This window comes from Drosophila albomicans, chromosome 2L (assembly GCF_009650485.2).
Source record: "Drosophila albomicans strain 15112-1751.03 chromosome 2L, ASM965048v2, whole genome shotgun sequence".
Classification (NCBI taxonomy): domain Eukaryota; kingdom Metazoa; phylum Arthropoda; class Insecta; order Diptera; family Drosophilidae; genus Drosophila; species Drosophila albomicans.
The window spans coordinates 10,194,661-10,218,137 of NC_047628.2; the positions used below are offsets into that span (position 1 = coordinate 10,194,661).

A 23,477-nucleotide genomic window follows, 5' to 3' on the forward strand; every position below is an offset into this window, starting at 1 on the left:
CTTCCAGTAGCATAATTGAATGGACTAAAAATAAAATACGAATTAAACATATAAATACACTGTGTTAATTACGATAAACCCCCTCTTTTCTTTCAGCTTATTTCTAGTATTACTTAGGGCTAACGATTCTGTCGTACTCAAAAATTTAAATTTCCTTAAAAAAATACAAATTGTTTTTCTAATGTTAAGTCTATTCAATATCCTGCACAATATGACGTTAATTGCGATCTCAGAAAATCTGCAAAATGGTCTAGTATTAATGTCAAAAAATACCAAGTCATTAAACCAAAAGCTATATTTAATTTAATTAATTAATTTTCAAATAACTTCTAATTCGTAAACAAATTTTTAGAATTCATAAATACTAGTCAATATTGTGTGTCTAAAAATATTTTAAGTTCAGCGTGTGTTTCTAATGCAAACACATTTTGTGACATTACAAAACATTTAATAATTAAAAAGGGAATATCTTAGAGAACAGAATGTTTGACTATAAGAAGAAAACACCAAATAAATTAAATTATATTCTTTAACGTATTCAAATAAATTTATTAAACATATGTATTGTTAAATTCAACATTTTTTTGTGGCTTTTTGAAAGAATGCTAGATCATTTCATTTTAATTTGTCTTTTTAGCATTTGTGTTCTTCTTTGACTTTCCGGTTAATTTTCTATAGAGTAATTGTAAAGCTATCTTATTTATAAATAGGATAACTACAAGAGCAACTAAAATCACAGCGTAGACATCAATATTATGTGCTTCCACAAAGCTCAGGCGCAACAGGGGAGATTGCAGATGAGGAGCTCCATGATGGCGAAGCACATACTCAGTCCAGTAGAGCACAGTCTGACGAGCAGTCAATGGTCGATCTCTGAATAATTCAGAGAAGGCCTTAACCTTCTGAGTGTACTTCGGATTTTCGAGAAGTTCAATAACATTATCCCGGAAAGGCTTCTCCTCCAAAGCCAACAGCGACATGCTGAGGCCAAAGCCATCAGATACCATCTTATCTGCGTTTCCAGGTTGATCTCCAAAGACTGGAAGTGAGAGCATTGGTTTTCCGTGATACTGTGACTCCGTAATGCCGCCACGTCCAGCATGGTTTATGAAGAGAACAATCTTGGGATGAGCCAGAATATCATCCTGAGGAAGCCACTTGGAGTAAAGAATGTTTGCAGATTTTCCAGGAGTGTTGTCAACATCTTCCCACTTCCAAATAACTCGCTGTTTCAATTTTGACAAAACTTTGAACATCTTCTGAACAGTTTCTGGATTCAGATATTTTCCTTGAATGTTTGATCCCAAGCTGAGCAGGATAGCACCGTCGGTTGCATTGTTTAGGAATTCAGACATCGCTTGTGGTAAGGGATCTGGTGTATCTTTAACCTGAATGCCTCCAACTTCGATTACTCCTGGCACATTGGGTCTAATGGGACCTTCGCTGATGCCATGTGAATTGAAGAGAACTAATGACACATTCCTATTCAATTCATCATAAGTTGGCATATCAGGATCGTTACCATAGAGGTCACTGTATCAATGGATGAACAATTAATATTTGTAGACATATTATATTATAAGATAATACTTACTAGTAAACTTCGGCATTATCTTTTTCAATTAGGTAGACAAAAAGCTTCTCAAAAAGCGTTGAAATAAAGTTGGAAAAACGTTGTTTTAAATCTATTGGGCCTTTATTGAAATTGACGCCCATCGCCGGAACATAAGCGATGTCAGCTGGATTTGCAGTCATGCTGTCGAACACTCCCCATTGAAATGTAGATGATGCAATCACTACGGGAACTTTCAGTTTTTGAGCAATAGCCAATTGAAAGTTATTCAAGAAGTATCCAAGCATTACCAAATCGAACTTGTTATCCTTGTTCTCGTAGAGATCCTTGACGCGTTGATCCTCCATGACTTCACGATTCTTATCAAACATGATCTTTAATTGGCTACGCATACGCAAAAAAGCTGTGCCTGTATCGCTATTATCTGTTTGCATAACGCTGGCCATCATCTTATTCAAACCTTCTTGTTGCTCCTTCGTCATAGGCACTAGAATAACCTTAATGTTTTTATGAGTGACAACTGGCTGGAGAGTTGTAACCACTGTCACGTTGTGTCCATTCTCGGCTAAGACTTTTGCCATTGACATTTCGATAATCAAATGTGATGGTGCGGGGCAACTAAATACGCCCAGTATATTGGCTCCATGAGCACCAGAGATAAGTATTGCTCCAAGAAGCGCTAATAATACCCCGTACGAAGACATTTGAACGGTTTGAAAAATTTTCGTAAACTGACAGTGGTCTCTATTTCACACACTATATATACAAATGTGTAGCGTTATCAATTCACTATTTTATTAAGCTAATGATTGATTAAAATTCTCACTTGACTTACATTATTTTGTTCCATTTTCATGATGACTCTGTACTTTAAAAGTCCCTTATACCGAGATAATATTTTAAATTTGTCGAGCAACCGTTAAGCGTTGAAATTTTATCGGTGACGTACTCTTTGCCTCGCTAATCAATATGCTCTGCGAAATGTTTGAGGTCGAATTAATGGATTTGTATGGGTGACTGATAGTGTTAAGTGAAGGTCGTTCATTTTGATACCCGCTACCCATAGGGTAGAAGGGTATTATAACTTTATGCCGGCAGGAAATGTATGTAATAGGTAGAAGGAGGCATCTCCGAACCTATAAAGAATATATATATTCTTGATCATAGTCAACAGCCGAGACGATCTAGCCATATCCGTCTATTCGTCTGTCAGTCTGTCCGTCTGTCCGTATGAAACACTGGATCTCAGAGACTATAAGAGATAGAGCTATAATTTTTTTCGACAGCATTTTTTATTTTTGCACGCAGATCAAGTTTGTTTAAAATTTTTGCCACGCCCACTAACAAGCGTAATATTAAAGCTACAGCTGCGAATTTTGTATACAATAATAACTATAATATTTATGATTTCTGAAAATTTGACTGCGATCAGATAAAAATTATGGAAGTTATTAAAGAAATACTTTAGTAAGGGCAAAAACGCCTACTTACTGGGGGTCTTAGTTGCTTTGGCCGACAATCTGGTATATTGTGCCGTCTATGGTATATTTTGAATGTGGTACTATATCGATATAACAAATATACCGTTTGGTATATTTTTAGTAGATTTGTATTTTCGGGATATTTTGAAAAAATACCGCAATATTTTGCTTTTATTTAAAATGGGTAGCGGGTATCACACAGTCGAGCACACTCGACTGTAACTTTCTTACTTGTTTTATCAGTGAACGTTCTGTTCTGTTCTTTTAATTTCGCTCATTTGGATGTAATCTCTGGCTTGTTACTTTATTATGTGAATAATAAATAAAATAGCAGAATAAGATACCAAATTTTGATTAGAAAATATAATCTGTTTAGTTATGATATCTTTCATTCCAAATAATTAAGAAGAAAAATTGAATAAAACCATATATTTTGATTCAACAAATATTAATATTTAAAGCAATGAAATGTCAGGTTAGGGATATAATTAAAAGTCTCCTTGAACTCCTAAGTGATTACATATATTCACAATTCATATTGATTCTATTATATATAAGATAATACCAGATGATATACAAATAAAAACATAAATTTAAGAAAATAAAGAATGGTTGAAAATTGTAGGGACAAATTTTATTAAACTTGTGAAACCATCCAGAATGTACACTGCAAATAAAAAGTGATAGATAAGTCTTCCAATGAATTAATGTATAATTTTATTGTTAATAATTAGATTAGCTTTTGTTTATATTCTTACCTTTTAGCAAACCAACAATTCAGTGAAATACTAGTGAATTATTCCAGGCTCACAATGGAAGCGAATAAAAATATAAGGCGAATTAAACATATAAATACACTGTGTTAATTACGTTCACACTCCTCTTTTCTTATAGTTTATTTCTAGTATTACTTAGGGCTAACGATGCTGTCATACTCAAAAATTTAAATTTCCTTAAAAAAATACAAATTGATTTTCTAATTTTAAATCTATTCAATATTTTGCACAATATGACGTTAATAACGATCCCAGAAAATCTGCAAAACAGTGCAGTATTAATGTCAAAAAATACCAAGTCATTATATGTATTTAATTAATTTTCAAATAACTTCTAATTCGTAAACAAATTTTCAGAAATCATAAATACTAGCCATTATTGTGTGTCTAAAAATATTTAAAGTTCAGCGTTTGTTTTAAATGCTCCATGACATTACAAAATGTTTTAATTCTTAAAAAGGGAATATCTTAAAGAACAGAATGTTTGACTATATGAAGAAAAAACCCAATAAATTAAATTATATTCTTGTACGTATTTAAATAAATTTATTAAACATATGTATTGTTAAATTCAACATTTTTTTGTGGCTTTTTGAAAGAATGCTAGATCATTTCATTTTAATTTGTCTTTTTAGCATTTGTGTTCTTCTTTGACTGACCAGTTATTTTTCTATAGACGAATTGCAGAATTATCTTATTTATAAATAGGATAACTACAAGAGCAACTAAAATCACAGCGTAGACATCAATATTATGTGCTTCCACAAAGCTCAGGCGCAACAGGGGAGATTGCAGATGAGGAGCTCCATGATGGCGAAGCACGTACTCAGTCCAGTAGAGCACAGTCTGACGAGCAGTTAATGGTCGATCTCTGAATAATTCAGAGAAGGCCTTAACCTTCTGAGTGTACTTCGGATTTTCGAGAAGTTCTATAACATTATCCCGGAAAGGCTTCTCCTCCAAAGCCAACAGCGACATGCTGAGGCCAAAGCCATCAGATACCATCTTATCTGCGTTTCCAGGTTGATCTCCAAAGACTGGAAGTGAGAGCATTGGTTTTCCGTGATACTGTGACTCTGTAATGCCGCCACGTCCAGCATGGTTTATGAAGAGAACGATCTTTGGATGGGCCAGAATATCATCCTGAGGAAGCCACTTGGAGTACATAATATTCGCAGATTTTCCAGGAGTGTTGTCAATATCTTCCCACTTCCAAATAACTCGCTGTTTCAATTTTGACAAAACTTTGAACATCTTCTGAACAGTTTCTGGATTCAGATATTTTCCTTGAATGTTTGATCCCAAGCTGAGCAGGATAGCACCGTCGGTTGCATTGTTTAGGAATTCAGACATCGCTTGTGGTAAGGGATCTGGTGTATCTTTAACCTGAATGCCTCCAACTTCGATTACTCCTGGCACATTGGGTCTAATGGGACCTTCGCTGATGCCATGTGAATTGAAGAGAACTAATGACACATTCCTATTCAATTCATCATAAGTTGGCATATCAGGATCGTTACCATAGAGGTCACTGTATCAGGGGATGAACAATTAATATTTGTAGACATATTATATTATAAGATATTACTTACTAGTAAGCCTCGGCATTATCTTTTTCAATTAGGTAGACAAAAAGCTTCTCAAAAAGCGTTGAAATAAAGTTGGAAAAACGTTGTTTTAAGTCGATTGGGCCTTTATTGAAATTGACGCCCATCGCCGGAACATAAGCGATGTCAGCTGGATTTGCAATCATGCTGTCGAACACTCCCCATTGAAATGTAGATGATGCAATCACTACGGGAACTTTTAGTTTTTGAGCAATAGCCAATTGAAAGTTATTCAAGAAGTATCCAATCATAACCAAGTCGAACTTGTTATCCTTGTTCTCGTAGAGATCTTTGACGCGTTGATCCTCCATGACTTCACGATTCTTATCAAACATGATCTTTAATTGGCTACGCATACGCAAAAAAGCTGTGCCTGTGTCGCTATTATCCGTTTGCATAACGCTGGACAACATCTTATTCAAACCTTCTTGTTGCTCCTTCGTCATAGGCACTATAATAACCTTAATGTTCTTATGAGTGACAACTGGTGGAATGGTTGTCACTACTGTCACGTTGTGTCCATTCTCGGCTAAGACTTTTGCCATTGACATTTCGATAATCAAATGTGAGGGGCCCGGGCAACTAAATAAGCCTAGTATATTCGCTCCATGAGCACCAGAGATAAGTATTGCTCCAAGAAGCGCTAATAATACCCCGTACGAAGACATTTGAACGGTTTGAAAAATTTTCGTAAACTGACAGTGGTCTCTATTTCACACACTATATATAAAAATGTTTAGCAAGCTATTTTTATAAACAATTATTGTTTACCCAAGAAAAGTTGATAATATTGCACTCAAATTCTATTTGTTCATTCTACTTTCATCGTGACTGTGAACTTTTTAAAGCGGCATGTCGCGATAATATTTTAAAATTGACCGACAATCATTACCAATCGCATTTTTATTGATGACGTATTCATTGATTTGCTTTGCTAATCAACGATGTCTATGAAATGTTTGAAGTCGAGATTGTGCACAAATTGTTACTTATATAAAGTATAAGTAATAAGATTAAGACTGAAACCTATTTCGTGAAATAGATTATTTAATCGTCATTAGCCGCTTTCTAAAGATTTAACTAATCTATTTAAAAGACGCCAGTCAGCATTCGTAGCCAGGCAATTTTCCATATACATTCTTGTCGTCAGCATGATAGTGAACTACTTTTATCAGTAGGTATTTCTTTATTTATCAACTTAGTGACTACATTTATACGGGATTGTCTAGCTACTGTTTTCGTCTTTTACTGATTGATCCTTTATCAGAAGAATAGTAATCAAAACAAAACGGATAATTGTTGAAAACAAAACAAACGAGTCAAAATTACTTTTCGAGTATCGGGTAATTGTGTGTGGTATTGTATTTTATATAATTTGATGGCGTATACATCAACAACAGAAAGAGTTGTGAAAGAAAGTGTGAAATATATATTTGACCATACTTAGTTAAGATCTATGTTCTTAGGTCACAATACACAATTCGATACTCTGCTATAAAAGGATATACAACTTTAAATTACTTAAGAGTTGTCTAAGAAATAAGTCGTAAGATTTAAAAAAAACCCTAAGACATTAAAAACTTTAAATAGGATTTTAAATCAGCTTAAGTTATCGACAGTATATAAAGAACTGACTGTATGGCTTAGCGGGCTGTCTAAAAAAAATGTTAAAGAAATCGCACCCAGTAAAAACTTCGCAAAAGAATCCTTGCCTAAACGATATTACTTAAAAGTGATTTCTATCATATTGGTATTTTTCATGTTATTTGCTTATTTACGTAATCTATTGTTCTTTATCATGTATAACCTGTTAAGCTATCAATTAGGTTGTACTAAACCAGTTACAGCAATACTTTAGTATAAAACAATAACCTATGTTTAGTCATGTTATCAACCATGTACGAGATAAGCCTTAGCAAAGGCTATATAAAGTAAGTAGACTACCTAGTTTGCAGTAGTCAGTGCAAATAGTTCGGTATATCAATATGGATCACAGCAGTAAAAGAACGGTGCTTCTCGCTCTACTGAGTGTTTTACTTATCAGTGGAAGTCAAGGTGGCAATATACTCGGAGTATTTCCTAGTCTAAGTCCCTCGCATTTAATTGTACAATTGGCGATGGCAAATGTTTTGGCCGAGAATGGTCATAATGTGACCGTAATAACGGCTTTGAAGCCTCCTGTCACTTATAAGAATATCACCGTTGTGCAGGTTCCCATGAGCGAAGAGGATCACAAACAAACAAGCGCAATATTTGCCCAATTTGCCAGTCAGGATAATAGCAACATATTCATGACCATGTACCGCTCAATGGGACAAATGAAATTTATGATGGACAAAATGCGGGATGTAATGAAAGATCAGCGTGTGAAGGATCTTTACGAAAATAAAGACAACAAGTTCGATCTGGTTATGTTGGGATACTTCCTCAACTCTTATCAACTGGGCATTGCGCATAAATTCAAAGCTCCCGTTGTTATAGCGGCATCAATGCCGCCCATGGAAATCTTTAACAATGTTGTTGGTAATCCTTCAGCTTCTTCCTTTGTGCCTGCAATGAATATGGCAGTCGAAAAAGGCCAAATTATGACATTTGTGCAACGAGTTCAAAACTTCCTTACAAATGTTGCTACTGAAGTATTTTTTGGATTTCTAGAAAACTATAATGCAAACACATACAAGTAAGTTCAAATCGTATTTCATCTAGAAAACTTGATTAATTCTTCTATTTTTATTACAGAGAAGTTTATGGCGATGATCCTAATATGCCCGCCTTTGAAGAGTTAGGCAAGAATGTGTCGCTTACTTTCTTTAGTTCGCATGCAATCAGCGAAGGACCCATTAGACCCAATGTTCCAGCAGTTATTGAAGTAGGTGGCATTCAGATTAAAGACAAACCGAATCCGTTGCCCAAACAACTTGCTGAGTTCCTAAGCAATGCTGACAATGGTGCTATTCTGCTCTCGTTGGGATCCAATGTGAAAAGCTCACATTTAAAATCCGACACAAACAACAAAATATTCAATGTGTTGTCGAAGCTGAAACAACGTATCATTTGGAAATGGGAAGACCTCGATAATACTCCCGGCAAATCGGAGAATATTTTATACTCGAAGTGGCTGCCTCAAGATGATATTTTGGCTCATCCTAACATTACACTCTTTATCACACATGCGGGAAAAGGCGGCATAACAGAGGCTCAGTATCATGGAAAACCAATGTTAGCGCTTCCCATATTTGGTGATCAACCTAGCAATGCTTTGAGAATGGTGAAAGATGGATTTGGTCTCAGTTTGAGTCTGCTGACTCTCGAAGAACAGCCCTTCAAAGAGAGTCTGACTGAACTCCTGGAGAATCCTCAATATTCACATAAAGTAAAGACTTTCTCGGCTTTATATAGGGACAGACCTATGTCTGCTCGAGAAAGTGTTCTTTACTGGTCCGAGTATGTGATGCGTCATCATGGAGCACCTCATCTGCAGAGTCCTTTGATGCAAATGAACTTTATTGCGTCAAACAACTTGGATGTGTTCGCCTTGCTTGTAACTGTTTTAATTGTTTTTATCTACATTAGCAAGTTCGTGTTGACTGCGATAATCAAAAAACTCAAGGGAAACCCGAAAAATACTGACAAAATAAAAAGACATTAATTTTAAATTATTACGAGCAACTAATAACATTGTATTGTAACTAACACATAACATAAATTTGTAATTATTAATAAATTTCATGTAAGATAAAATTCTTATAAATGAATGTGCATAATTCGCTTGGGAATGTAAGGTATATCTTTGCTGATACAAACGTATATTTTTGCTCGTCTGATTGCACCATATTCTAAAAATATAACAACTTAATACACCGAAAAAATACTAAAATATGCCAAAGCAAAATTTGGTATATCGATGCATTCAAAGCAAATTCCGTATAGAACAAAATATACCAGATTGCCAGCCAAAGCAAAAAAGACTCGACAGCAGCGGTCGCTTTTACAATACAAAATTATTTCTTAAATAATTAAATAAATCTTCTAATATTAATATTTAATTTGTAATTTATACCCACCTGATTAAAATATTTAATTTTCAGTCAAATTATATTGTTCATTCTACTTTCATCATGACTATGAGTTTTATTAAATCCACATGTCGAGATAACATTTTTAAATTTGACCGATAATCAGTAGCTGACGCAATATAATTTGTTATGTACATAGGTTGCTCAACTTTCATATCATGGTTTTCAACAAAATATTTGAGGTCAAAGTTCTGCAGGTTTTTCTTACTTACATATATAAAATATTAAAAGTCTTGCAAACAGATTAGCGCTGAAACTTATTTCATGATGTAGATTATTTAAACATTAGTTGCATTATAAGGATAAAGCCGCCAGTCAGCATTCGTAGCCAAACAGTCTTCGTCGTACTTTCCTATCGTCAATATGATAATGGAAAACCTATCAGCAGGTATTCCTATACTTATCAGCTAGTGACGACGATTAATACAATGAATTTGAGATTTTGCAGCCGCTACTCTCGCCTCTCTCAGACTGATAAAAGGCGAAGTGTGAGCAAAACAAACCGGATAATTGCAGATAACACAGCAAACGGGTTATCGATTGTTTTGCGAATTCGCTATCAGTTATAGACGGCTGATAGCGGTGTGATAATAATAGAATATACAATTCGATCGCACACTTTATAAGCTACTCAAACTACAAAAACAAATTCAAGGTACAATGCCAAATAACCACGTTCTCCAATTGAATCTAGTACAACAGTACAAAGTCTTATCATTTTTAATTATTAATGTTTATACTTAAAAGAACACATATTCCATTTAAAATTAGTTTCTATATAAACGAATCAAAAAAGATGTGGATTTTATATTATATATTTTTCTTAATTTATTTTTAAGGAAGCAATTACATTATACGCCAGCTGCATAACTTTAGAAAGATAACATATAATGGAACAAAATCATAACCCTGGTCACTACATAACTTGTTGTCCGTTTAACAAATTTCACCACCTGTTTCGAAACTTGCGTTGACGCATGTTATCAGTCAAGTACGCGATAAGTCTTATCAACGGCTATATAAAGAAAGCAGACTAACCAATTTGCAGTAGTCTTTGCAAATATTTTGAGACATCAACATGGATCGCGGCAGTAATCGAACAGTGCTACTCGCTCTACTGAGTGTTTTGCTTATCAGCGGCTGTCAAGGTGGAAATATACTCGGAGTATTTACGAGTCTAAGTCCCTCGCATTTGATTATACACATGTCGATGGCAAAGGTTCTGGCTGAAAATGGGCATAATGTGACCGTAATTACGGCTCTCAAACCCGTTGTAAATCACAAGGATATCACTGTAGTGCAGGTTCCTATGAGCGAAGAGGATCACAAACACATGAGTGCAACAATTGCCCAATTTGCCAGCCAGGACAATAGCAATATGGTTATTACCATGTTCCGTTCAATGGGACAAATGAAATTTATGATGGACAAGATGCGTGATATAATGAAAGATCAGCGTGTGAAGGATCTTTACGAGAACAAGGACAACAAGTTTGATCTCGTTATGTTGGGATACTTCCTTAACACATACCAATTGGGAATTGCGCATAAATTAAAAGCTCCCGTTGTTGTAGCAGCCTCAATGCCGCCCAATGAAATATTTAACACTGTTGTTGGCAATCCATCAGTTGCATCCTTTGTGCCGGCAATGAATATGGCAGTCGAAAGAGGTCAAATTATGACATTTGTGCAACGAGTTCAAAACTTTCTTACGAATATTGCAATGAAAGTATTTTTTGCAATTCTGGAGAACTATAATGCCAACTCATATAAGTAAGTTTTAGATATTTTTTAATCAGTGAACACACTAACGATTTAATTCTTCTCTGCAGAGAGGTATATGGCGACGATCCGACTATGCCCCCCTTTGAAGAGATTTGCAAGAATGTGTCGCTGGCCTTCTTCAGTTCTCATGCACTCAGTGAAGGACCCATCAGACCCAATGTTCCAGCAGTTATCGAAGTAGGTGGCATTCAGATAAAGGACAAGCCGAATCCGTTACCCAAACAACTTGCCGAGTTCCTAAGCAATGCTGACAATAGTGCTATTCTCCTTTCGTTGGGATCCAATGTGAAAAGCTCACATTTAAAATCCGACACAAACAACAAAATATTCCATGTGTTGTCGAAGCTGAAACAACGTATCATTTGGAAATGGGAAGACCTCGATAATACTCCCGGCAAATCGGATAATATTCTGTACTCGAAGTGGTTGCCTCAAGATGATATTTTGGCTCATCCCAACATTACACTCTTTATCACACATGCAGGAAAAGGAGGCATAACAGAGGCGCAGTATCATGGAAAACCAATGTTAGCGCTTCCCATATTTGGTGATCAACCTAGCAATGCTTTGAGAATGGTGAAAGATGGATTTGGTCTCAGCTTGAGTCTGCTGACTCTCGAAGAACAGCCTTTCAAAGAGAGTCTGACTGAACTGCTGGAAAATCCACAGTATACACATAAAGTAAAGACTTTCTCCGCTTTATATAGGGACAGACCTATGTCTGCTCGAGAAAGTGTTCTTTACTGGTCCGAGTATGTGATGCGTCATCATGGAGCACCTCATCTGCAGAGTCCTTTGATGCAAATGAACTTTATTGCGTCTAACAACTTGGATGTGTTCGCATTGCTTGTAACTGTATTAATTGTTTTTATCTACATTAGCAAGTTCGTGTTGACTGTGGTAATCAAAAAGTTAAAGGGAAAACCGAAAAATACTGATAAACTAAAAAAGCATTAGATTTAAGAGCCTATAAATTACGTTAAGTACGTGCAACTCATAACAACACGAAATAATTGAAAATTACACTTTTAATATCAATTTGTATGTCTGCTTTTTACATTTAGATTTCATAATTTCTTTAACATTACATTATTCTCTTATAATGCACTTATTAGATTGCACTTACATATATTGTTATCGCCAAAGCGCTTCTGCTTGAATTACTATTTCTTATTATGTACTCATATGAAATAATGGAAAATCAAACCAAATTTAATCTCTATTATACAAGACTTTTTATTTAACGACGACTACCCCAAAAATGGGTGTGGTATATACTGTATATCATACAACAATAGTATACAAAACTTTTTAAATTTGCAGTTTTGTTTTTGATTATATCCAGGTGATGCTAAAAAATTAATTTTTATTATCCGCCATAAAAAGCGAGTAATGGTGGTATCTTTTTAAATTCTCTAAGGTTTAGTAAATTATTTTTTTGGTCTTTTTATTAAAATTGAACAAATAGGTATCCCCAATTTAACAGAGTTTAACATTGAGATACTCAGTGACAAATTTTGTTATAATATTTTACATCTAATATTTACCTCCTACCCCAGTTTTACAAATTTGCTCCACTAACATATCTAACAACCTTGAAAAGCTGAGAAAACAACAAAAACACACATAATTTCAAAACTAGATTTCATAAAACTTAAGATAAGTTATACTAAGAATATTTTTATAGCGTTTTTTAGGATTTTGTACGTTGACAATATTATATATTTAATGTTATTTTTCAATATTACAAATATACCTTTGGTTTCCAATACAATAATCAGATAAATGTATTTTAATAGCGGTATTATTATTATTTTCAAGAAATGCTTTTGTATGGAAAAACGCCGTTTTACTCGTCTTGATTGCTTAGGCTGATATATTTTATACCTTATGGTATATTATTATTAATATTATATTAATGTAGCAAATATTGCCGGTATATTTAAGTATTTTTGCTGTATGTTAATTTGCTAAGCTATGTGAATAATACCTCTTTGTTTTGCTTTTATTCAAGATGAAATTTAACAAAATCAGTTTTAAATTATACAGTCAAGTACGCTTGATTGTGTTATTCCCGCTACTCAAAAAAAAGTTATATACCGAATAAAATACCGAAAAATACTAAAATATGTCGAAAGCTGTATTTTCGAAATATACTATTGAATTTAAAATATACCAGATTGTCAACCAAACTATTCTAGGCAGAAGCATTTTGTTGTGCCTCATAAAAGTATTTCTTAGACAACATTTAAAATTTTTATCAGATGGCACCAAAATTATAAGAATTCATATTTGCTGTTGTTATTGTGTGCTCTTGGGATTTCTTAACCCCGGTTACTAATATATCATGCCCGTTTAACAATTTCACCATTTATTTTGAAGTTTGCAGCGAATTATGTTATCAGTCAAGTACGCGATAACCTGTTCTCACTGACTATATAAAATAGGCAAATTGCGAAAATTGCAGTAGTCTTTACAAATATTCCAGACATCAATATGGATCGCAGCAGTCGTCAGACCGTAATACTCGCGCTAGTGAGTGTTTTGCTTATCAGTGGCAGTCAAGGTGGAAATATTCTCGGAGTGTTTACGAGCACAAGTCCCTCGCACTTAATCGTACAAATGTCGATGATAAAGGTTCTGGCTGAAAATGGGCATAATGTGACCGTAATAACGGCTCTGAAACCTGTAGTGACTCATAAGGATATTACTGTCATCCAAGTTCCTTTGAGCGAGGAGGATAATAAGCAGATGAGTGCCACTATTGCGCAATTTGCCAGCCAGGACAATAGCAATATGATTGCTACCATGTTCCGGTCAATGGGTCAAATGAAATTTATGATGGACAAGATGCGGGATATCATGAGAGATCAGCGTGTGAAGGATCTATATGAGAACAAGGACAACAAGTTCGACCTAGTTGTGTTGGGCTACTTCCTTAACACTTATCAATTGGGAATTGCACATAAATTCAAAGCTCCCGCTATAGTAGCGGCCTCAATGCCGCCAAATCAATTATTTGATGGTATAGTAGGTAATCCCTCATCGATTTCCTATCTGCCCTCAATAGGTATGGCTGTAGAGAGAGGTCAAGCGATGACGTTTGTGCAACGAATTCAAAATTTATTTGCAAATGCTGCCTTGGAAGTACTTTTTGCAATTCTGGAGATCTATAATGTTAACTCATACAAGTAAGTTTTTAGATCGATTTATTATTTTGTGTGAATTAAATATTTAATATTCTTTGCAGACTAGTTTATGGCGACGATCCGAGTATGCCCCCCTTTGAAGAGATTGGCAAGAATGTATCACTTGTTTTCTTCAGTTCTCATGCTCTTAGTGAAGGACCCATCAGACCCAATGTTCCATCAGTTATCGAAGTAGGTGGCATTCAGATTAAAGACAAACCGAATCCGTTACCCAAACAACTTGCGGAGTTCCTCAGTAAAGCTGACAATGGTGCTATTCTCCTCTCGTTGGGATCCAATGTAAAGAGCTCACACCTTAAACCGGAAACAAACATAAAAATATTCAATGTACTGTCGAAGCTGAAACAACGAGTTATTTGGAAATGGGAAGACCTCGATAATACTCCCGGCAAATCGGATAATATTCTCTACTCGAAGTGGCTGCCTCAAGATGATATTTTGGCTCATCCCAACATTACACTCTTTATCACACATGCTGGAAAAGGAGGCATAACAGAGGCCCAGTATCATGGAAAACCAATGTTGGCGCTTCCCATATTTGGTGACCAACATAGCAATGCTTTGAAAATGGTGAAAGATGGATTCGGTCTCAGTTTGAGTCTGCTGACTCTCGAAGAACAACCCTTCGAAGAGAGTCTGACTGAGCTTTTGGAAAATCCACAGTATAGTGAAAAAGTGAAGACCTTCTCTGCTTTATATAGAGACAGACCCATGTCTGCTAGACAGACTGTTCTTTACTGGTCCGAGTATGTGATGCGTCATCATGGAGCCCCTCATCTGCAGAGTCCTTTGAAGCAAATGAACTTCATTGCGTCCCATAACTTGGATGTGGTTGCCTTACTTGTAATAGTAGTAATTGTTTTTATCTATATAAGCAAGTTAACGATCACTGCAATTATCAGAAAGCTCAAGGGAAAGCCCGAAAGCATTGATAAAATCAAAAAACATTAGGCTTAAAAATAGATGTCTTTTAATAAATACGTGCTGCTGATGACATGACGAAACGTAATAACTTTAAATTTTTAATAAAATTACCAATTTTGAAGTGTGTCGATTCATTTTGTATTTCATAATTTATTTTTCATATTAATGGGAACAACTCAAGAGTATGGCTCATATCAGAATTATACTTTCGTGAAGCTTTTTTTAAGAATAATCACCTCAATTATTAAATTAGTATATGAAATAAAATTCAGAAAATCGTCAATTCAAATACAAAAGACGAGCATTACTTTTAAAGAACACCAAGTCGTTTGAAAATACTATATTGTCAACCAAAATAAAATGAGTTATGATAGCTGCAGCCAGTTCTTAAATATTTTTTATGTAGTCTATAATAGTTATAATTTAAGAATTGAAGAATAATTGCATAAGCTAGCATAACTTGATTATAATTGCAATATGATATCACTTTCCACAATTCAAAAGTTAAGAAAAATATTGTTAAAAGATTTGTTGGCTATATATACCAAATTTAGAATCTTGTGAAAATCTTAACCATTATAATTATTCTTTATATAAAAATATTACACAATTTGCTAAACAATCACCAGAATTATATAAATATATTAGAAATCATAACCCAGGTCAATGTATAATTTGTTATCCGTTAAACAATTTCACCACAGATTTTGGGACTTGCGTTGATTTATCTTATCGGTCACGTACGCGATAAGCTTTATCAAAGTTTATATAAACTTGGTGGACAGCCAAAATTGCAGTTGTGTTTGCAATTATTTTGGGACATCAACATGGATCGCAGCAGTCCCCAAACCGTTCTACTCGCTCTACTGAGTGTTTTGCTTATCGGCGGCTGTCAAGGTGGAAATATACTGGGAGTATTTACAAGTATAAGTCCCTCACATTTGATTATACACATGTCGATGGCAAAAGTTTTGGCTGAGAATGGTCATAATGTGACTGTTGTAACAGTTCTAAAACCTTCTGTCAATCACAAAGATATCACTGTTGTGCAGATTCCCATGACCGAGGAGGAGCATAAAATAATGAGTGCAACAATGTCACATCTTGCCAGCAAAGACAACGGCAATATGGTTATTTCCATGTTTCGTTCAATGGGTCGTATGCAATTTATGATGGACAAAATGCGGGATATCATGAAAGATCAGCGTGTGAAGGATCTTTATGAAAACAAGAACAATAAGTTCGATTTAGTATTGTTGGGCTACTTCCTCAATACTTATCAATTGGGAATTGCACACAAATTAAAAGCTCCCATTGTGATAGCTGCCTCTATGCCGCCCAATGAATTATTTAAAAGTATTGTTGGCAATCCCTCAGCAGCTTCATTTGTTCCGGCAATGAATATGGCAGTCGAAAGGGGTGAGGTAATGACGTTTGTGCAACGAATTCAAAACTTCTTCACAAATATTGCCATGGAAGTATTTATTGCAATTATTAAGAACTATAACGCCAACTCATACAAGTAAGTCGATATTCTTTTAAGTATAGTAAGCTTATCATATTAAATATTTTATATTAATTGCAGAGAGATCTATGGCGACGATCCAAATATGCCCGCCTTTGAAGAGTTGGGCAAAAATGTATCGCTCGCTTTTTTCACCTCACATGCACTCAGCGAGGGACCCATTAGACCCAATGTTCCAGCAGTTATTGAAGTGGGTGGTATTCAGATAACGGACAAACCGAATCCGTTACCCAAACAACTTGCCGAGTTCCTAAGCAATGCTGACAATGGTGCTATTCTCCTCTCGTTGGGATCCAATGTGAAAAGCTCACATTTAAAATCCGACACAAACAACAAAATATTCAATGTGTTGTCGAAGCTGAAACAACGTATCATTTGGAAATGGGAAGACCTCGATAATACTCCTGGCAAATCGGATAATATTCTATACTCGAAGTGGCTGCCTCAAGATGATATTTTGGCCCACCCTAATATTACACTCTTTATCACACATGCGGGAAAAGGAGGCATAACAGAGGCGCAGTATCATGGAAAACCAATGTTGGCGCTTCCCATATTTGCTGATCAACCTAGCAATGCTTTGAGAATGGTGAAATATGGATTCGGTCTCAGTTTGAGTCTGCTGACTCTTGAGGAAGAGCCCTTTAAAGAAAGTCTGACTGAACTCCTGGAGAATCCTCATTATACACATAAAGTAAAGACTTTCTCCGCTTTATATAGGGACAGACCTATTTCTGCACGAGAAAGTGTTCTTTTCTGGTGCGAGTATGTAATGCGTCATCATGGAGCCCCTCATCTTCAGAGTCCGTTGCTAAAAATGAATTACATAGAGGCCAACAACTTGGATGTTCTCGCATTGCTCGTTGTGATAATAATTGTTTTTATCTACATTAGCAAGTACGTGATATCTGCGATAATAAGAAAGCTCAAAGAAAAACCGAAAAATACTAATAAAATAAAAAAACATTAGATTTGCAAGTATTAGAATACATTTGTAGTTTGTAAATATAAAGTAAATATACACTTTGATTTAAATTTTGTTACATGTCGATTTATTTGTATATTTAATTTCTTTTTATAATTAATGGGAATAATAGTAAGGCCCATGCCAGAATTATACTTAACTTGCTATGCGAAGAGTTTTTTCTTAGAATATGACCAAATTAGTATATGAAATAAAATATAGAAATTGTATATAAGCGGTAAAATTATTGTTACAAGTTTATTTGACTCTATTTAGTTAATTTATTATGATTATGACAAAAGAAATTGAAACCTTAATCTCTACAATTGTTTTTATTTGACTGCTCAAAACTTAAATAATATTTTAATAATTAAAAATATTATTTCTATGAACCAGTTAACATTTCATTAAATAAGCTTCAGAGTTATACAAATAGATTCAAAATCATAACCCTCGTCAATGTATAATTTGTTATCTGTTGAACAGTTTCACCACAGATTTTAAAACTTGTGTTGATTTGTCTTAACAGTTAAAATCGCGATAAGCTTTATCAAAGTCTATATAAGGTATGTAAACTGCCAAAATATCAGTTGTCTTTACAAATGTTTTGTAACATCAACATGGATCGCGGCAGTCTCCAAATCGTTCTATTCGCTCTACTGAGTGTTTTGCTTATCAGCGGCTGTCAAGGTGGAAATATACTCGGAGTATTTACGAGTCTAAGTCCTTCGCATTTAATTATACACATGTCGATGGCAAAAGTTTTGGCTGAGAATGGTCATAATGTGACCGTAGTTACGGTTCTGAAACCTTCTGTCAATCACAAGGACATCACTGTAGTGCAGGTTCCCTTGAGCGAAGAGGATAACAAAAAAATGAGTGCAATGATAGCTCAATTTGCCAGCCAAGACCATAGCAATATGTTTATTTCCATGTTTCGATCATTGCGTCGTTTGCAATTCATGATGGTACAAATGCGAGCTATTATGAAAGATCAGCGTGTCAAGGATCTTTATGAGAACAAGGACAACAAATTTGATCTAGTTATATTGGGATACTTCCTCAACACATATCAATTGGGAATTGCACATAAATTAAAAGCTCCCGTTGTTATAGCTGCCACCATGCCGCCTAATGAATTGTTTAAAGGCGTTGTTGGCAATCCCTCAGCAGCTTCCTTTGTGCCGGCAATGAATATGGCAGTCGAAAGAGGTGAAACTATGACATTTGTGCAACGAATTCAAAACTTTCTTACAAACATTGGCATCGAAGTATTTTTAGGAATTCTGGAGAACAATAATGCAAACACATACAAGTAAGTTGAAATACCATTTGGTATGTTTTTTTTTTAAATTATTATTTATTGGATATTTATTACAGAGAGATATATGGCGACGATCCCACAATGCCAGCCTTTGGAGAGTTAGGCAAGAATGTATCGCTCACTTTCTTCATCTCTTATGCACTTAGCGAAGGACCCATAAGACCCAATGTTCCAGCAGTTATTGAAGTGGGTGGCATTCAGATTAAAGACAAACCGAATCCATTACCTAAACAAATTGCAGAATTCCTCAGTAAAGCTGACAATGGTGCTATTCTCCTCTCCTTGGGATCTAATGTAAAGAGCTCATATCTAAAATCTGACACAAACATCAAAATATTCAATGTACTGTCGAAGCTGAAACAACGAGTTATTTGGAAATGGGAAGACCTCGATAATACTCCCGGCAAATCGGATAATATTCTATACTCGAAGTGGCTGTCTCAGGATGATATTTTGGCTCATCCTAACATTACACTCTTTATCACACATGCGGGAAAAGGTGGCATAACAGAGGCCCAGTATCATGGAAAACCAATGTTGGCGCTTCCTATTTTTGGTGATCAGCCTAGCAATGCTTTGAAAATGGTGAAAGATGGATTTGGTCTCAGTTTGAGTCTGCTGACTCTCGAGGAAGAGCCCTTCAAAGAAAGTCTGACTGAACTCCTGGAGAATCCTCATTATACACATAAAGTAAAGACTTTCTCGGCTTTATATAGGGATAGACCTATGTCTGCTCGAGAAAGTGTTCTTTACTGGTGCGAGTATGTAATGCGTCATCATGGAGCCCCTCATCTTCAGAGTCCGTTGCTGAAAATGAATTACATAGAGGCCAACAACTTGGATGTTTTCGCATTGCTTGTGACGATAATAATAGTTGTTATCTACATTAGCAAATTTGTGTTGACTGCGATAGTTAGGAAGCTCAAGGGAAAACCGAAAAATACTGATAAAACAAAAAAACACTAGATTTCAAAAATTTTTTTTTTTAGAATAGACACTCAAATGACCAAATTAGTAATAAATACAGAATTTGTACATAAGCGTTATATAACGTTAGAATATATTAAACCTAATAACTTAGCAACAGAATACTAAAATATACCAAATGCTCACAACAGTCACAAAGCAGTTTAAAATATACCGACCGATAACCAAAGAAAAATTAAAATTATTGTTAAAAGTTTATTTGACTCTATTTAGGTTACTTATGATGATTATCACAAGAAAAATTTAAACCTTAATCTCTTCAATTGTTTTTAATTTTAATTCTCAAAATATAAATAATATTTTATATATTAAAAATATTATTTCCTTAAACCAGTTAACATTTCATTAAATAAACACGAGATTTATTCAAATAGATTAAAAATCATAACCCTAGTCAATGTATAATTTGTTATCCGTTGAACAATTTCACCACAGATTTTAAGACTTGCGTTGATTTATCTTATCAGTCAGGTACGCGATAAGCTTTATCAAAATTTATAAAAGGTAGGCGAACTGCCGAAAAAGCAGTTGTCTTTGCAAATATTTTGTAACATCAACATGTATCGCGGCAGTCCCCGAACAGTTCTACTGGCTCTGCTGAATATTTTGCTTATCAGCAGCTGTCAAGGTGGAAATATACTCGGAGTATTTACGAGTCTAAGTCCCTCACATTTGATTATACACATATCGATGGCAAAAGTTTTGGCTGAGAATGGTCATAATGTAACCGTAATTACGGCTCTTAAACCCGCCGTAAATCATAAAAATATCACTGTAGTGCAGGTTCCCTTGAGTGAGGAGGATCACAAACAAATGAGTGCAACAATGGCTCAATTTGCCAACCAAGACAATAGCAATATGTTTGGAGCCATGTTCGGTTTAATGGGTCGTTTGAAATTCATGATGGCGAAAATGCGGGATATAATGAAAGATCAGCGTGTCAAGGATCTATATGAAAACAAGGATAACAAGTTTGATCTAGTTATGTTGGGATACTTTTTCAACACTTATCAATTGGGAATTGCACACAAATTAAAAGCTCCCGTTGTAATAGCTGCCACCATGCCGCCTAATGAAATGTTTAATAGAGTTGTTGGCAATCCCTCAGCAGCTTCCTTTGTGCCGGCAATGAATATGGCAGTCGAAAGAGGTGAAACTATGACCTTTGTGCAACGAATTCAAAACTTCCTTACAAATATTGTAATTGAAGTATTTTCTAGAATTCTGGAGAGCAATAATGCGAACATATACAAGTAAGTTGAAATACCGTTTAGTCTGTTTTTTTTTTTTTAATTATTATTTATTGGATGTTCATTACAGAGATATATATGGCGACGATCCGACAATGCCAGCCCTTGGAGAGTTAGTCAAGAATGTATCGCTCACTTTCTTCACCTCTTATGCACTCAGCGAAGGACCTATTAGACCCAATGTTCCAGCAGTTATCGAAGTGGGTGGCATTCAGATTAAAGACAAACCGAATCCGTTACCCAAACAACTTGCCGAGTTTCTAAGCAATGCTATCAATGGGGCTATTCTGCTCTCCTTGGGATCTAATGTAAAGAGCTCACACTTAAAATCTAACACAAATATCAAAATATTCAATGTACTATCGAAGCTGAAACAACGTATAATTTGGAAATGGGAAGACCTCGATAATACTCCCGGAAAATCGGATAACATTCTATACTCGAAATGGTTGCCTCAAGATGATATTTTAGCCCATCCCAACATTACACTCTTTATCACACATGCGGGAAAAGGAGGCATAACAGAGGCTCAGTATCATGGAAAACCAATGTTGGCGCTTCCTATTTTTGGTGATCAGCCTAGCAATGCTTTGAAAATGGTGAAAGATGGATTTGGTCTCAGTTTGAGTCTGCTGACTCTCGAGGAAGAGCCCTTCAAAGAGAGCCTGACTGAACTCCTAGAGAATCCACAGTATACACATAAAGTGAAGACTTTCTCCGCTTTATATAGGGATAGACATATGTCTGCTCGAGAAAGTGTTCTTTACTGGTGCGAGTATGTAATGCGTCATCATGGTGCTGCTCATCTCCAGAGTCCGTTGCTGAAAATGAATTACATTGCGGCCAACAACTTGGATGTTTTCGCATTGCTTGTGACTATATTAATAGTTTTTATCTACATTAGCAAATTTGTGTTGACTGCGATAGTTAGAAAGCTAAAAGGAAAACCGAAAAATACTGATAAAATAAAAAACCATTAGGTCTAGTCATTGCCTATTAATTCATACGTGCAAGTGACAACATGATAATTTGTATTAAAAGTATTAACTTTGATTTATATTTTTGATTAATTTTGTATTTCATAATTTCTTTATAATATTTATAGTGGGTACATTTATGTCTATTATGAGACACTAGTGAAATTAATACTTAAATTGTTATTGTTAGAGTGGAAACCTCATTCACTTAGAGTTAAGGACTTCGACTGTTCATATGGACTCAAATAAACCAATTACTCAAAGCTCTTGAATATTTTCTGGCCAACAAGTGAAAAACAAAGTTGGCTCTCTCTCTGGCTCGATCTCTGTGTATGAATCGCTGGTGGAATACTTGGCAACTTTATTACAGAAATTCTCAAAATACTTTTGCACGTCGCAATTTTGTAGTCTAGGTTTATATATTTCCTACACACACACACACACACACACACTCGGGCATGATTGAAAAAAAAAAATACAAAAAAACGAACGTTGAAAATTCTTCAAACTACCCAACGAGAGCGCAGTGAGTACTGAGCACTAAGCACGGAGCAATGGAAACAAAATAACATTTAGCAATAAGCAAATTTCAATTGAAATAGCAAACGGAAAAGGCATGCGAAATACTTCCCTTTCCTCTTTCCACACGCCCGTCGAAACATTGGTTTTAGATACTTTTGCTTTGGTTTTTATTCGTTCGTTGAAAAGTATCTCAGAAATCTGCGCAATTGTTTTGTATCTTTTTAGTATGGAAATAACAATTGTACTAGAGTACTAGAGAGAACACCAATAAACTGAGCGAAAGTCTTGCAGCATCTAAAGTCTTTGTTTCTTCAAGAGTGCGTCCTCCGTTTTACATTTGCATTTTGATTTATGTAAAATATTTTGCAATTAATATGTTATGCTCAACGCTATTAATATTCCATTTTTATTCAAGTTTTTAAACGAATGTATTCAGTTTTGTATGAATAAAAACTATATTAAATATTTATAAATGAAAATGCGCTTTACACTTAGCT

At 35.1% G+C, this 23,477-nt stretch overlaps 6 protein-coding genes across 9 annotated transcripts; 4 read left to right on the forward strand and 2 right to left on the reverse strand.

Annotated features, from left to right (window-relative positions):
- Positions 1 to 620: 620 nt before the first annotated feature.
- On the reverse strand, positions 621 to 2,277 carry LOC117563747 (UDP-glycosyltransferase UGT5-like). Its single transcript, XM_034242228.2, has 2 exons — positions 1,595 to 2,277; positions 621 to 1,533 (listed from the first exon to the last, which is right to left on the reverse strand). Exons 1-2 carry the CDS (start codon positions 2,275 to 2,277, stop codon positions 621 to 623), a joined length of 1,596 nt encoding a protein of 531 aa, XP_034098119.2.
- Positions 2,278 to 4,422: 2,145 nt separating this feature from the next.
- LOC117564744 (UDP-glycosyltransferase UGT5-like) lies at positions 4,423 to 6,105 on the reverse strand. The gene is made up of 2 exons (XM_052002284.1): positions 5,423 to 6,105; positions 4,423 to 5,361 (listed from the first exon to the last, which is right to left on the reverse strand). Exons 1-2 carry the CDS (start codon positions 6,103 to 6,105, stop codon positions 4,449 to 4,451), a joined length of 1,596 nt encoding a protein of 531 aa, XP_051858244.1. The 3' UTR covers positions 4,423 to 4,448.
- Positions 6,106 to 7,407: 1,302 nt separating this feature from the next.
- On the forward strand, positions 7,408 to 15,565 carry LOC117563748 (UDP-glucosyltransferase 2-like). Of its 4 annotated transcripts, XM_052002804.1 has the most exons (4): positions 7,408 to 8,117; positions 8,177 to 8,310; positions 11,480 to 11,854; positions 15,058 to 15,565. In XM_052002804.1, the coding sequence occupies exons 1-4, from the start codon at positions 7,423 to 7,425 to the stop codon at positions 15,456 to 15,458; spliced, it is 1,605 nt and encodes a 534-aa protein (XP_051858764.1). In that variant the 5' UTR covers positions 7,408 to 7,422; the 3' UTR covers positions 15,459 to 15,565. The 4 variants fall into 4 exon arrangements, with proteins under 4 accessions (XP_051858764.1, XP_051858763.1, XP_051858762.1 ...); XM_052002803.1 differs by lacking the exons at positions 7,408 to 8,117; positions 8,177 to 8,310 and adding an exon at positions 10,576 to 11,286 and having other exon boundaries at positions 11,346 to 11,854; XM_052002802.1 differs by lacking the exons at positions 7,408 to 8,117; positions 8,177 to 8,310; positions 15,058 to 15,565 and adding an exon at positions 10,576 to 11,286 and having other exon boundaries at positions 11,346 to 12,304.
- A 559-nt stretch (positions 15,566 to 16,124) lies between these two features.
- On the forward strand, positions 16,125 to 17,926 carry LOC117564745 (UDP-glucosyltransferase 2-like). Its single transcript, XM_034243634.2, has 2 exons — positions 16,125 to 16,953; positions 17,017 to 17,926. Exons 1-2 carry the CDS (start codon positions 16,259 to 16,261, stop codon positions 17,924 to 17,926), a joined length of 1,605 nt encoding a protein of 534 aa, XP_034099525.2. The 5' UTR covers positions 16,125 to 16,258.
- Positions 17,927 to 18,651: 725 nt separating this feature from the next.
- On the forward strand, positions 18,652 to 20,223 carry LOC117564746 (UDP-glycosyltransferase UGT5-like). Its single transcript, XM_034243635.2, has 2 exons — positions 18,652 to 19,235; positions 19,301 to 20,223. The coding sequence occupies exons 1-2, from the start codon at positions 18,667 to 18,669 to the stop codon at positions 20,208 to 20,210; spliced, it is 1,479 nt and encodes a 492-aa protein (XP_034099526.1). The 5' UTR covers positions 18,652 to 18,666; the 3' UTR covers positions 20,211 to 20,223.
- Positions 20,224 to 20,789: 566 nt separating this feature from the next.
- Positions 20,790 to 22,498, forward strand: LOC117563749 (UDP-glucosyltransferase 2-like). Its single transcript, XM_034242230.2, has 2 exons — positions 20,790 to 21,484; positions 21,552 to 22,498. The coding sequence occupies exons 1-2, from the start codon at positions 20,790 to 20,792 to the stop codon at positions 22,459 to 22,461; spliced, it is 1,605 nt and encodes a 534-aa protein (XP_034098121.2). The 3' UTR covers positions 22,462 to 22,498.
- The last annotated feature ends 979 nt before the right edge of the window (positions 22,499 to 23,477 follow it).